The sequence below is a fragment of the Schistocerca serialis genome, chromosome 1 (assembly GCF_023864345.2).
Source record: "Schistocerca serialis cubense isolate TAMUIC-IGC-003099 chromosome 1, iqSchSeri2.2, whole genome shotgun sequence".
NCBI lineage: Eukaryota > Metazoa > Arthropoda > Insecta > Orthoptera > Acrididae > Schistocerca > Schistocerca serialis.
In genome coordinates, this window is record NC_064638.1 from 76865615 (window position 1) to 76878910 (window position 13296).

Consider the following 13296-nt stretch of genomic DNA (forward strand, 5'->3'; position numbering starts at 1 on the left):
AAAGTTTGATGCCTTGATTACATACATGCTTCTGGCTTCGGGTCCTTGTTACAGCTTGTATGTGGAGATCTTTACATTGCCGTGTATCATAATTATGGAAGTCTGTATTGGTTTTCATTTTGTCCTGATTTCTTTTGATCACCAACAGACATTTCAGAATGTATAATGATGGAATTGTTAAAATTTTCAATGCTTTAAAAAGGGGCCTACAATGTGTTTGAGGTGGGCTGTGGGCCATTATCCGAATAGCACGTTTTTGCAATTTGAAAATCTCATTTAGACGACAATTTGTTTTTCCCCAGAATACTATCCCATAGGATGCAATGGACTGAAAATAGCCAAAATATACTAATCTGGTACAGTCATTACTACAAACTCTTGAAATTATTCTAAGCACAAAACATGCTGAATTTAGTTTTAGTGCTAAGTTCACCACATGGTCCTTCCAATTAATCTTCTCATCAATGTGCATACCCAGGAATTTTGCACACTGTACTCTTTCAAGTTGTTTGCCCTCCATGGTGGGATTTAGGTCGTCCTGTTCACTTATTTTTCCATATTGCACATAATTAGTTTTTTTTGCATTCAGTGTTAGCTTGTTAGCACTAAACCATTTTTGTATATCTTGTAGGACATGGTCCACAGTACTGTGCAATGACTGCTTCATATCACTAACTATTAAACTAGTATCATCAGCAAATAACATGATTCTAGCTTTTCTCTCTGACACCTGAATATCATTAATGTAAATGAGGAACAGCAAGGGGCCTAATACACTTCCTTGAGGTACTCCTACTGTGACCTCCCTTGGATCTGATCTTAGTTTAAATTTTTGATTAATATTTGGTGCTGTAATTTCAACCACCTGCATCCTCTTTTCCAGATAAGACTCAAACCACTTCTTTACCGGTCCTCTGATACCTATAGCTTCAAGCTTTTTCAGAAGTATGCTGTGGTCAACAGTGTCAAAGGCTTTAGACAAATCTAGATTTATCCCAACTACACTATTTCCCTCTTCCAATTTAGTGATTATTTCTTTTGTGTATTCTAGTACAGCTGTTTCGGTACTTCTCCCAGCTTGAAATCCATGCTGATTACTGTTTATCAGATTGTGCATGTTAAGATAATGTGTGACTCTATATTTCATTAGTATCTCTAAAACTTTAGAGAAAGTTGGGAGGAGTGAGACGGGTCTGTAGTTTTCTATTTTAAGTTTATTACCCTTTTTCAACAGGGGAATGACTTTAGAAATTTTCAGTTTTTGTGGAAACACGCCCTCAGCCATTGACAAGTTTGCTATGTGCGTCAATGGTTTCGCTATCTGATTAGCTGTTTTCTTTACTAATATTATTGGCACCTCATCTACTCCAGCTGACATCTTGGACTTCAGACTTTTAATCACTTTTAAAACTTCTTTTTTGTTTGTTGGAACTGCCATCATACTGCTGGCTGCCTTTGGTGCTTCCATTTTAATCTGCTCCCCAAGATTCCTGCTTAATGTCTGGGGTACATTTAAAAAGTAATTATTTATATAATTAGGCATGGCATATTTATCTACCATTTTATTCTCCTCATCTTTTAGAATAATTTCCTTGTCTTTGGTAGGTACCCCGGTTTCTTTTCTCACAATTTCCCATGCTATTTTAGTTTTATTTCTGGACTGTTTTATTTCCATATTATTACTTAATAACTTTGCATTTGCAATTACTCTGCGGTATATTTTCCTATACCTCTTTACATATTGTATAAAATCAATATTTGTACACTCCCTCAACTCTGAATTCAGTTTTTTCATGTTTTCACATGATTTCTTAATTCCAAGAGTCATCCAAGAACTTGACTTTATGTATTCAGTAGACTTGACTCTGGTCAGTTTCTTTGGAAAACACATCTCAAAGTTCATCGTATAAATCGATGCAAATACACTATATGCCTCATCTGTACTTGACTGTTTCAAAACATCTAACCAATATTCATTTTCTAAGATACTTATGAACTGATTTCAGCTGTCCACAGAGAGGTTTCTTTTGTAAATATTATTTACACCTTTATCTTCCTTTGAACTTAAAGGGATTTCAATGGTGAGAGCATTGTGGTCAGACAATCCTAAATCTATGTTTGTTACCTCTATGTCAGTTTCTGACATATTTGAGAAAATGTTATCTATGAGGCTATTGGAGGTGTTTGTTATTCTAGTTGAATTGTTTATGTGTGGTAACATGTTGAAACTCTTTAATATGTCCAAAAATTGCCTTTTTTGTTGACTTTCAACTAGAAGATTAATATTGAAATCACCACAAAGAATAATCACAGTTTCTTTTTTGTAAATAGTATTTAGCAACAATTCTAATTTATCAAAAAAGACTTCTATGTTTCCACATGGTGACCTATACACTGTTATGACTATAACTTTTTTCATCAGGCCATATAGCTGGACAGCACCTGCTTCAAAAAACTTTTCAATACTTAAGTTCTCTGCTTCACATCTCTTTTTAAATTCTAACTCTTGTCTAAGGTAAATACCGACTCCACCACCTTTTGCAATTTTCCTACTATAATTATTTGCCAGTTTAAATGGATTAATATGAATACTACTAATTTCTTGGTCCTTACACCAATGTTCTGTAATACACAAGACATCAGGTTGGGTGTTACTTACTGCTATTTCAAGTTCACAATATTTGTTCTTGAGGCACTGCACATTTAGAGTCATAATCTTCAGAACAGGGGAGTGAGCACTGGTGGTATTTCTCCTTTCGTTTAACACTGTTATCTTGGAGTTTTCATTATGGCTGGATACCAAAAATCCTGTTGTACCACAGGTTTCTTGTTTCTGTTGCTTTTCCTACTTGAAGTTGATGATGCTGATTGATTGTTTATACTAGCTGTGGCAGCTGATGACATTTTAATATTTACAATAGCAGATGATGATGTTTTTAGTGCTTCAGCAAATGTTGCTCTTGTTAAGGTTTTCTTTTCTTCTGCTTCTGTTCTCATTTGGAGTGGGATTTTAGGGAACTTTTCTACTGTTATGCGGCTTATTTCTTCTAGTATCTTTTCACCCATCATCTTTTTTCCATAATAGTTCCTGTGCTGTCCATGCCTCGTGAAATGATTTCTCACTGAGCTGTTTGCATCCACAAAAGTTGCACACTTAAAAGCACAGCAGATCTCCCTGAATTTATTATTTGCTGACTTTATTTCTTTGTTTACACATGATTCCTCGATTAGATCATGTCTATGTGGCACACTTACAACGAGAACCTTTAAATTTAGATCTGACAGCTTTTTTAGAGCTGTTTGAAGTGCCCTTGTCGCTAGTTGGCTTTCATTTTTGTATATGTCATTTGCTCCACCTATTAGCACACAGCATGTTCCAGTCTTAACTAAGTTTTCACAATTATTTACTATTTCATTAAGGGGAGCACCAGGTTTGACAATGGCTGTTACTCTGAATTGCGACTGCCGATCATTTATTATTTGTGCCACACCCTTTGCATGACTATCACCTAATACACAGACTTGATAAAGAAAAGATACTCTCGCGCGTGTGTGGGCCGCAGTTGTAATTAACAACTAAAGATCTTTTGCTTTAAAGTGAGCTGACTAGCCGAGGAAATTAATATGAAAAGTTTATTACATTGTTCAGCTTATATACTCATGTTTTAAGATTCAGTGAGTCTAACATTCATTAACGTAACAAATAATTTGATGTTAATATTGTTAAAAAGGAGAACTTCAGGAAAGCATTTAATCGTAAATCAAAATTAAATGAAATATCATTTTTATTAAGGCCCACCACGTAAGTCGGCAACAATCAAAAAATAATAATAACAATAATAATATATTAAATTATGACGGCCGACGGACGCGAGACTGGTCAGTTAAAATTTGTGTGTGTGTAAACATCTTTTTTCACCCTTTGAAGACACAACACTTTCAAACCTGAATGGCAGTTCACTTCATTAACTTGTTCACTGGAAATGGTAGCTCTTCCCTCTGTTTCTGAAATCGAATGATGTTACATAGTGGTTAGCAAACTGGACTCACATTTGGGAGGGGGGGCATCAGTTTAAATACCTGTCTGGCCATTTTCCCTAAACTGCTGAAGTCAAATGATGGGTCATTTCCTTCAACTGTCAATTTTCTTCACAAATTTGAACTTTGCTACATCTCTTATGATCTCATAATCTATGAGATATTAAGCCCTAATCCTGCTTCTAATTCTAAAAATTACAGCATTTAACAATCTGCTGTAATTTTTCTGCTCTAAATGATGTTTGTGGTGTTTCATCTCCAAGGGCTGTCTATACATGATGCAATAGAGAAGCAACTATGCCACCATCTATTTTCCCTCAGAATTGTCAGACAACACACTATGAAATGGACAACATTCACTATAATTGTAGAAAACCTACTACACTGCCACTACATTGTTTATTTGCACAAAGGTGGTCACCAATTTTGTATTTCACAGGACATTTATAAAATTGTGTCACACTCAAAATAGGGTCAGTTGAATCTAATGCGTTTGTACCAATGTTTCATCCAGTGATGGGAACATATTTTAAAGTTTTCTGAAGCATTGTTGAATACTGTCTCTAACAATTTTTTTTCCACTTCTTCTGTGTCATGAAAAGTCTTGTTTTGTGTCTCTTTTCGTTCTACAAAACAGGAGAAAGCACAGGCAGGAGTGGGAAGGGAGGTTATCCACTCAGCAAGGTGGGGAACTGTTGTAATTTTTACATGTTGGTCTATTTTAAGGAATTTCAGGTTATGTCTTCATGCACATAAATTAACGCAATTTATGTTTTATTATATGCATTGTGCCTCAGTTTATTGAAGCATCATCAGTGACAGCTTGTGCTGATGTTAAACAACATGTGCCGTTGCTTATATGCTAGAGAAGCTGTTCTTCTGTCTACAAAATTTTAAACACTTGGCAACTCAGCACATTCACTTTTTCCATATTATTATTATTATTATTATTATTATTATTATTAATTATTTATATTGCTTATTTAGCTGCAGAAAGACATAGCATAAAAATCATAAGTATAACACTATAATTCTGATTTTGCTTGCAAACGTAATCTCAACCCTATGTGACTAAAATTATTGTTATGGTGGTAGAGACAAACATATGAGCATCTCAATGCAGGCAGTTTCCTTTTTTGTGCTGTGATTCACACAATAGTGTTAGCAGTGGAAGATTATAATGTTGTTTAACTGTGGTACCTGATAGAACAAAATCGTGATATCCGATCCCCTTTGTGCCAAAGAATTTCACATTGCTTGTCATCTATTTCAGTTTCCTGCTGAAATAAATTGACTGAAATGGAGTAAAACAAGTTGAAATCTGTGAAGACCCACTGGCATGAACTGATACCAGTGATTAGTGAAAAATGTCGTGACATGCTGAACTTTGAATGTATTTAATATGCTGTGACAGCTGAAGCTCTGATGACTCAAACCTGCTCAGTACCTCAACTTTTACTCATTCCATTGCTTTTAATGCACATTTTGTGAATTCTGATTCCGCACAAGTATTCTCCCACTTTAACAATTATTTTTCTGTTGTTGGAGTTTAAGGTGCTCGATATTTTGTTCTCCAATGCCCAACAGTGATTCTATTGTCTCTTCAACATTGTCAGAGGTTTCTTGGGAGAGCCTCAATGTGTCACTGCATTCATCCCACCTACAACTGATGCAGTGGACTAGTAACTCAAAACATTGAAACACCACTCCCAGGCTGACTAAACTATAGCAACATCCACATTTAACATACATTTCATTAATTTTCTTAATAAATTCACAATGCACATTTTATGTTTAAATTTCAGTTCTTCTGTGATGCCCAGAAAAATCAATACTATGCAGAGTAATACCCTGGTAACCTAACTGTAAAGTGCAAATTACTTTTATCATTTACATACCTACAGGAGGGTGTAAAGCAACTAATGATTAAGAATAACTTTAAACAGTCTCTTTTCACTTTTAGGCTAGCAGAAACACCAAACAAATGGATCACAAATATGTAGGTCTTAGCAAATGATAAGAGCAATATAAACATACAATTTATGATATTTTTGGCTGTAGAGTGTCTGCATTGTAATAAAGGTCATTACTTAATTACACAATTATTTCCATATGTTCTCACAATCATTAAATATTTTTCCACACAGATGTTTCACTTAATTGCAAGCATGAGAGAACAAGCTGTTATCACTCTGAAAATGAAGAGGTTGGAATATCTCGAAGGTCTAATAAAATCCATATGGTTGTGAAATATCAATAATGCAATGCCCGATGATATAAAAAGTTGGTTTATTGATCAGTTTGTGCTTCTTGAAAATATTCTCATTTCACAAAATAGTGCCAGAGATCATTATATGCATTATGTAAAAATCTTGTACTAAAAGTTATGGCTAACATATAATTCAAAACTGCTCATAAAAAATCATGGCATGAGATATCCAAACAATGTAAATACAATGTCCATCAGTGCATATAATTCACAAATTTTCATGTCTTTCATTTCTCGGTGTCCTTGGTCTCCAAAAGGACATCACCATTAATGTCTTGTTTATCATCAGTTACCCTAGGGGAGAAGAAGAATAAAAAGATGTATCCATAAATTCATTCACATAAAAAAAGAAAGTGAAGAAAACAGTAAAACAAATAAAAAGGTAACACAACTACAAGAAATGTACCAGTATACAGTGAAACTGTTAAATCCCTGCTGAAGATGTAACAAATGATGGAATGGCTGATATGCAAAGTAATGAAAGGAAGAAGTTGTATTTAGTTAACTATAACAATTTTTTAGGAAATATTACAGCCTCACATAGGTTTTTTTTTTTAATTCAACTATTCTTCACATTTCACTCATATAAGTGCCTCTCTCTGTGATACTGATGCATTACTACATTCTTGTTACTAATTATTTAAGCTAAAAACACAGATGATGTGACTTACCGAACGAAAATGCTGGCAGGTCGATAGACACACAAACAAACACAAACATACACACGAAATTCAAGCTTTCGCAACAAACTGTTGCCTCATCAGGAAAGAGGGAAGGAGAGGGAAAGACGAAAGGATGTGGGTTTTAAGGGAGAGGGTAAGGAGTCATCGACCTGCCAGCACTTTCGTTCGGTAAGTCACATCATCTGTGTTTTTAGATATATTTTTCCCACGTGGAATGTTTCCCTCTATTATAATTATTTAAGCTGGTTTACAAAATGATGAAAGTGTACTTTTACTAGCTGATACAGATCACAGTAGTGTTTCAAAATGCAGAACTATATATGAGTAAATTTATAATGTTTTTTGACCACCTGCAATAAATGACTTATTGACAGAAGTATTTTATAGATTGACACAAATATTGCTTATAACCACTTAATTCTTCATTACAATTTTTGAAATGTACCAGTATTTTACAAATTTGTTATTTATGGCTGTATAATCTTTTATGTAAAAAGGAACTCTGTCATTGTTCTCATATTACTAATGAAGATTCCTGTTTGATAGTTAAAAACCTATTTGTGAAAGCTACAACATGGACTAATTCAGAATACATAGAATATGGTAAAAAGTACAAAACATATCAATTTCATGAACACAACAAATGGAAAGCAGTCAAATGAGGAAAAAGGTAATGAATAATTACCGTAAACTAATTTTTATGAATGCAATAAATGATTATCACAAAAATGATCTTTACAAAATAACAAAATATCATTTCTCAAATATAACATAGACCTAAAATAAGAATTTATGCATAAAAAACCATTTAAATGACTGTTAAAAGTTTCTTCCAGAAAACCAAACACAATATTAGCCTCCAAAACATTTTAAGAAATCATGTTTCAGGCACATAAAGCTCATGGTGAAGCATCGAAAGCCTTCTAAATAAGTGTAATTTGATGCAACATGACAGTATAAATGATGGCAAATTAAAGTAATGAAAAATCTCAAGTCTCGCATTTTCTCCTTTGCCACAAAAAAAGGAAGAAACACGGCAGAAAATCTAAAAGCTTTACTTTTATTGTTGTTTATGATGTTTTAGTCAGCCACATTACCATGTTATTCTATGTGGAAGTATCTGAAACTAAAATTATGTCCAGCACATGGGGGAGAGCAGGAAATATTTGCATTGACAATATAATTCTAGAAAAAGTCAATGAGTGTACCCATCTTTACTAGCTCATAAGTATTAAGCGTAATGTAAGACATGAAATTTTATGTCATATCAAACAAGGGTGGCAAGTTTTTTGGGAACATTCAATGGCCTTCAGATTAAAGAAGTAAATAAATGTAGATAACAGTTTATATGTGTTGACCTAGAGCTCTGAGACTTAGACAATAAATGAATTCACAAAGACCTCTCAATGGTTGAAAAACAAGGCTTCAAAAAAAATGGGCACGTGACATATGACCTGTTACTGACAAGGGAATGGTCAGATTCATCATGTACAAATCTGCTCTGACTTTTTTGTAACTCAGAGTTAACCTCAGTTAAAATCCACGAATTACAGCTGTCAACATGAACTGTAAATCACTTAAAAAATATAATGAAATGTGAATTTTATTGCTTAGCACTTGCAATTAAGAGAATGACACCCCTGCATGTCATTATCTGTTATTATGGAGAGCATTGTGTGCATGGGTGGGGGAGTGCAGCCATCTGGTTACCACAGCAGCATTACTGACAAGGAATACAGACAGCTTCAAGATTTTGTTAAATAGAAAAAAATGCATTTCTTTCGATTTCTGATAAGTGTTTGGAAACACACATTTTTATACTAGTTCAATGAAGACATCAAAAGAAACATACAAAAAGGTTATGTGATATCGAAATGGTTCTTGAACTCTTAGAAGAACATCTGAATATATACAAAGTAGGCCAAGATCACACTGGCTGGGAAGAACTGTTGAAAGTGTACCTCAGCATGTGGTTTGTAGAGTGCCTCAATTTACGACAGAAATGGTTACAGGAGTAACATTCAGGCAAAATAAAAGGACTGTAATATGTAAAGAAATTCACAAATTTTGCACATCAATCACTTATAGGTGCATTAAAATTGGATCAATTATTCTTACTTTCCAAAATTTTCTCCTTCTGCTATAGTGTCTGGTAATTTCTGATTCATTGTTTCTGGAAGTAAAAGTGCAGTAACTCCTGCTGCCAAAGATAGAGCACCAAATATCAGCAAAGGTAGTGGCTGCCAGTATTCAGCCTGAAAAAAAGTGGAATTTATCATGTGTATTTTTGTACAGTACAAAATCAAACAATGGGAATGGAATAACAATATTATGAAAAAGACAGATTGCTACTTGCCACATAGAGGAAGCACTGAATGGCAGACAGGCACAGTGGGCGGGGCCAACTCTGCAAGATATTATTAGCTATTGGATGAAGTCCTTTATTACAAACGGACAAAACAAAACACACACACAAACACACAGTCACTATCATCTCCAGGCACTAAGGCCCAATGGCAACTGCATCCAAGGTGAGCAGTGACCTTTGCTGGTGTTGGCACTAGAGATACACAGGAGGCCTGGGGTGGGGAGGATGTGAGATAGCAGGGTAGGGGTAGAAGAATCCTAGTGCTGCCCGTGTGAGCATGCAAGGATGTGGTGAGGACAAGACAGCAGGTTGCTAGATGCAGCATTGGGAGGCTGTGCTGGTAGTATGGGGGCAAAAGGAAGAAGAGATAAATCAAGAATGGAAAATAATTATGTAGGTGCACTGCCAGGATGAAAGGCATGTGTGTAGGGATGTAGGGAAGACGTTAGGTAGGTGGAGCACAGGCACTAGCAATGGTCAAAGTCACGGGCTTACAGGAATGAAACATATGTTGCAGAGAGAGTTACCATCTGTGTAGTTCAAAAGAACTAGTGTTGATTGGTAGAATCCACATGGCACATGCTGTGAAACAGTTGTTAAAGTCAAGCATATTGAGTTGGGTGGCATGTTAAGCAACTGAGTGTTCCAGCTATCTCTTGACCACAGTCTGGCAGTGGCCATTGATAAGGACACACAGGTCATGACAACTTAGAACGAGGCACAGTGGTTGCAGCTTGGTTGGTAGCTTGCTTGGCTTCTTTCACAGGTGGCTCTGCCTCTGATGGCGTAGGGGATGGCTGTGACAGGATTGGCACCAGTTATAGTGGAACAATATATATGACAGGACTTGCATCTAGGTCTGTCACAGGGATATGAGCCATGGGGCAAAGGGTTGGGTGGAATAGGGATGGACAAGGATATTGTGTAGGTTGGGTAGGCAGCGGAATACCACTGCAGGAGGGGTGGTTAGGATAGAGGAGAGGATATTTCTTATTTCAGAGCATGACAAGAGATAGCTGAAAGCCCCAGCAGAGAACATCTGAACAATATGTTGGGAATGGCAAGTGACCAGGAAGACAAGTCATGACAGACCTTTTTCTGGACATGGTAGGGGGGTTAACTTCAGTCTGTGAAGGCCTCAGTGAGACCCTTGGCATCATTGGAGAGTGACTGCTCATCACTAGATACAATGAGCAAGGGTGGCTAGGCTGTTTGAAAGAGCGTTTTTGGTGTGAAATGAATGGGAGCTGTCGAAAAGGAGGTTCTGTTGATGGTTTGTAGCTTTCATGGGGATGGATATACTGGTGTAGCCATCCTTGAGATAGTGGTCAACATCAAGGAAGTTGGGTTAAGAAGGGCCAGCTGAAGCAGCTACGACTAGATGACTACTCTGCAATTCACACTGAAGTGCTTGGCATGGAGTTCATAAAATGACTTCGTCACAACTACTCTACTGTTCCTCTCAAACAGCACATAGGAAAAGCTAACACTTAAATCTCCCATGCAAGTTCTGGTTTCTCTTACTTTATTATGATGATCATTTCTCCTTATGTAGGTGGGTATCAACAGAATATTTTCACATTCAGAGGAGAAAGTTGATGATTGAAATTTTGTGGAAAAATCTCATTGCAATGAAAAAACACTTTTGTTATAATGATTGCCAACCAAGTGTAGTATATCTGTGATGCTCTCTCCCCTATTTCATTATAGTACCAAATGAGTTTCCTTTCTTTGAACTCTTTTGATGTCCTGTGTTAATCCTGTCTGATAAGGATCCTATACTGCATAGCAATACTCCAGCAGAGGAAAGACAAGCGTATTGTAGACAGTCTCATTAGTGAACTAGTCGTATCTTGTTAGTGTTCCACCAATAAAACACTGTCTTTGGTTCAACTTCCCCACAACATTATCGACATCATCATTCCCATTTAAGTTGTTGATTATTCTAATCCCTACATATTTAGTTAAATGGACAGTAAATGGGGGAGTAGGTGTTGAGGTTCTGGCAGACTGTGGAAAGCACATCCTCACTCTCTGTCCGTATCATGAAGATGTTTTCAGTGAATTTGAACCAGATGAGGAGTTTGGATTCTGGGTGATTAGGAAGGATTCCTCTAGATGGTACATGAATAGACTGGTACAGAATGGTGAGATGAGAGTGCTGACAGCTAATAGGTAATATTACGACAGCTAATAATATCTAGCATATTTTTTCATTGTGCCTCTATTTTCACAGCAAAAATTAGTACAAAAACATAGCAAGAAGAGTTCTTTTTTTGCTACTTAATATCAGTTTCACCTTTGCTAAGCTCTGCATGTCTAAAAACATAATTTTTACCATGGCATAAATTCCTTGTCAATCAGAAAGTTTGCACCATACATGGCGAAATACATCTTAATACTTCAAGAAGAAGGCAAGAGCATTTCACCTACAATAAGATGCAGAGAAAGAAAAAGAATATCTGTTAAAATTAGTCTTTGTGTTGATGACTGCTTTACTTTTTATTAGTGGGGTGTGGATACATTTTCTTAGTGACTTGAATATTTTTGTAGTATAGTACTGATGAATATCTTTTACAACGTGAAAATAACAAAACTTTTCTCTGGTGCTTACTCTTCATGTTTAGCAGGAGCAAGAATTTCTCGTGAAGTTAAGTACGTAAGTTCTCAGTGTATTCCACACTCTGAGAGGATTTACTTGGATGGTAACATAAACAAATAGATTTTATTAAAATCTTATATCCATATAAATGGTTTAACACTTTTGGTGTAGCATCCTGCACAGTGTCTTCTTGGACAAACAAACAAATAAACAGCTGTACTGTGAGTCTTTTGTATTCCGACAAAGTAAATGAAAAGGTTGTATTTCTCTGAAACATAAAGCAATTGCGTGATTCTGTACAGGCCAGCAGGGCTCTGAAATTTGCATAAACCAAGACAGGGGCTACTACACAGTAACTAAATGACCCAGAAACCGATCTCCACTAAAGGTGGATGAAACAGCCATGACCATCAAAAATAGTGCTCAGAAATGGACAACAAAAAACAGATGTAAATGCTTAACTATATCAGAAAATCAACACAGGAAATGTTGCTATGTAATCAGCACATGCAGGTGGCAATAACAGATAAAGATTTTTCAGGATGTATCAAGGTGCACAGAGCATTTTCATTACTGGCCCTTTTTACTGACTATAAAATATACGACAAAAAGACATAAGAATAAATCCCAGGCAGGCTGGGTTTATATCTATAGAACTAAAACTATGCCATCATAACTTTACTTACTGTATGCTGGACAAGTGTAAAAATATGCAGTCAGTTCCACAAGAAAGTGCACGCCATAATTTTAAATGTAACGTCCGCAGCGTCATCTCTGGTAATGGTCTCGAATTTGTAATCAATGCACTTTTACACAGTGTACAGATAATCAGTATGAGAGCTTAATGTTTTGTTTTCTTAATTGCAATTTAAAATGAGTGCAAAATACCTGAAGCATCACGAGACAGTTTTCCTTGTGAATCATCCAAAGGGACCAAAGCTTTCATATGGAGCTGCTGCTAAAATTCTTAGAGAGTCAGAGACATTCATTGTGAAGTGGGTCAAATGATATTTAGAGGTTGGAAACATGGGTGATTTACTGGACAGCGGACTAAGGTGTGGGTTCCTGTAGTCATGTCCTAGCTCATGAACCATGGGCAACGTATGAGTGGCCAAGTAAGTGGTCCCGACAGTCGCGATACCAGCTACTTTGGAATAAGGCTGGGCATCTCGGACATATTCTGAGTCATGGTCACCTTTGTGCTCATACGGCAAAGACCACCAAATCCACCGGTTAGTCCCTCAACCGTTAGGGGTAAAACTCAATGGGACTCGGGGCAAGCAAGGCTAGCAACCTGCTTCCCTGGTACTTTAAATATGATGCTGGCAACAATCAG

The 13296-nt window shown here is 36.3% G+C and overlaps 1 protein-coding gene across 2 annotated transcripts in view; it reads right to left on the minus strand.

Annotated features, from left to right (window-relative positions):
- Positions 1-6489: 6489 nt before the first annotated feature.
- LOC126462038 (organic cation transporter protein-like) overlaps positions 6490-13296 on the minus strand; it is a 185962-nt gene continuing 179155 nt past the window's right edge. For both annotated transcript variants that reach the window (XM_050096045.1, XM_050096044.1), the window contains exons 11-12: positions 9109-9245; positions 6490-6601 (exon numbers count right to left, since the gene is read on the minus strand). In XM_050096045.1, coding sequence (XP_049952002.1) covers positions 6535-6601; positions 9109-9245 — 204 coding nt within the window. In that variant the 3' untranslated portion in view covers positions 6490-6534. The remainder of the gene's footprint in view (positions 6602-9108; positions 9246-13296) is intronic.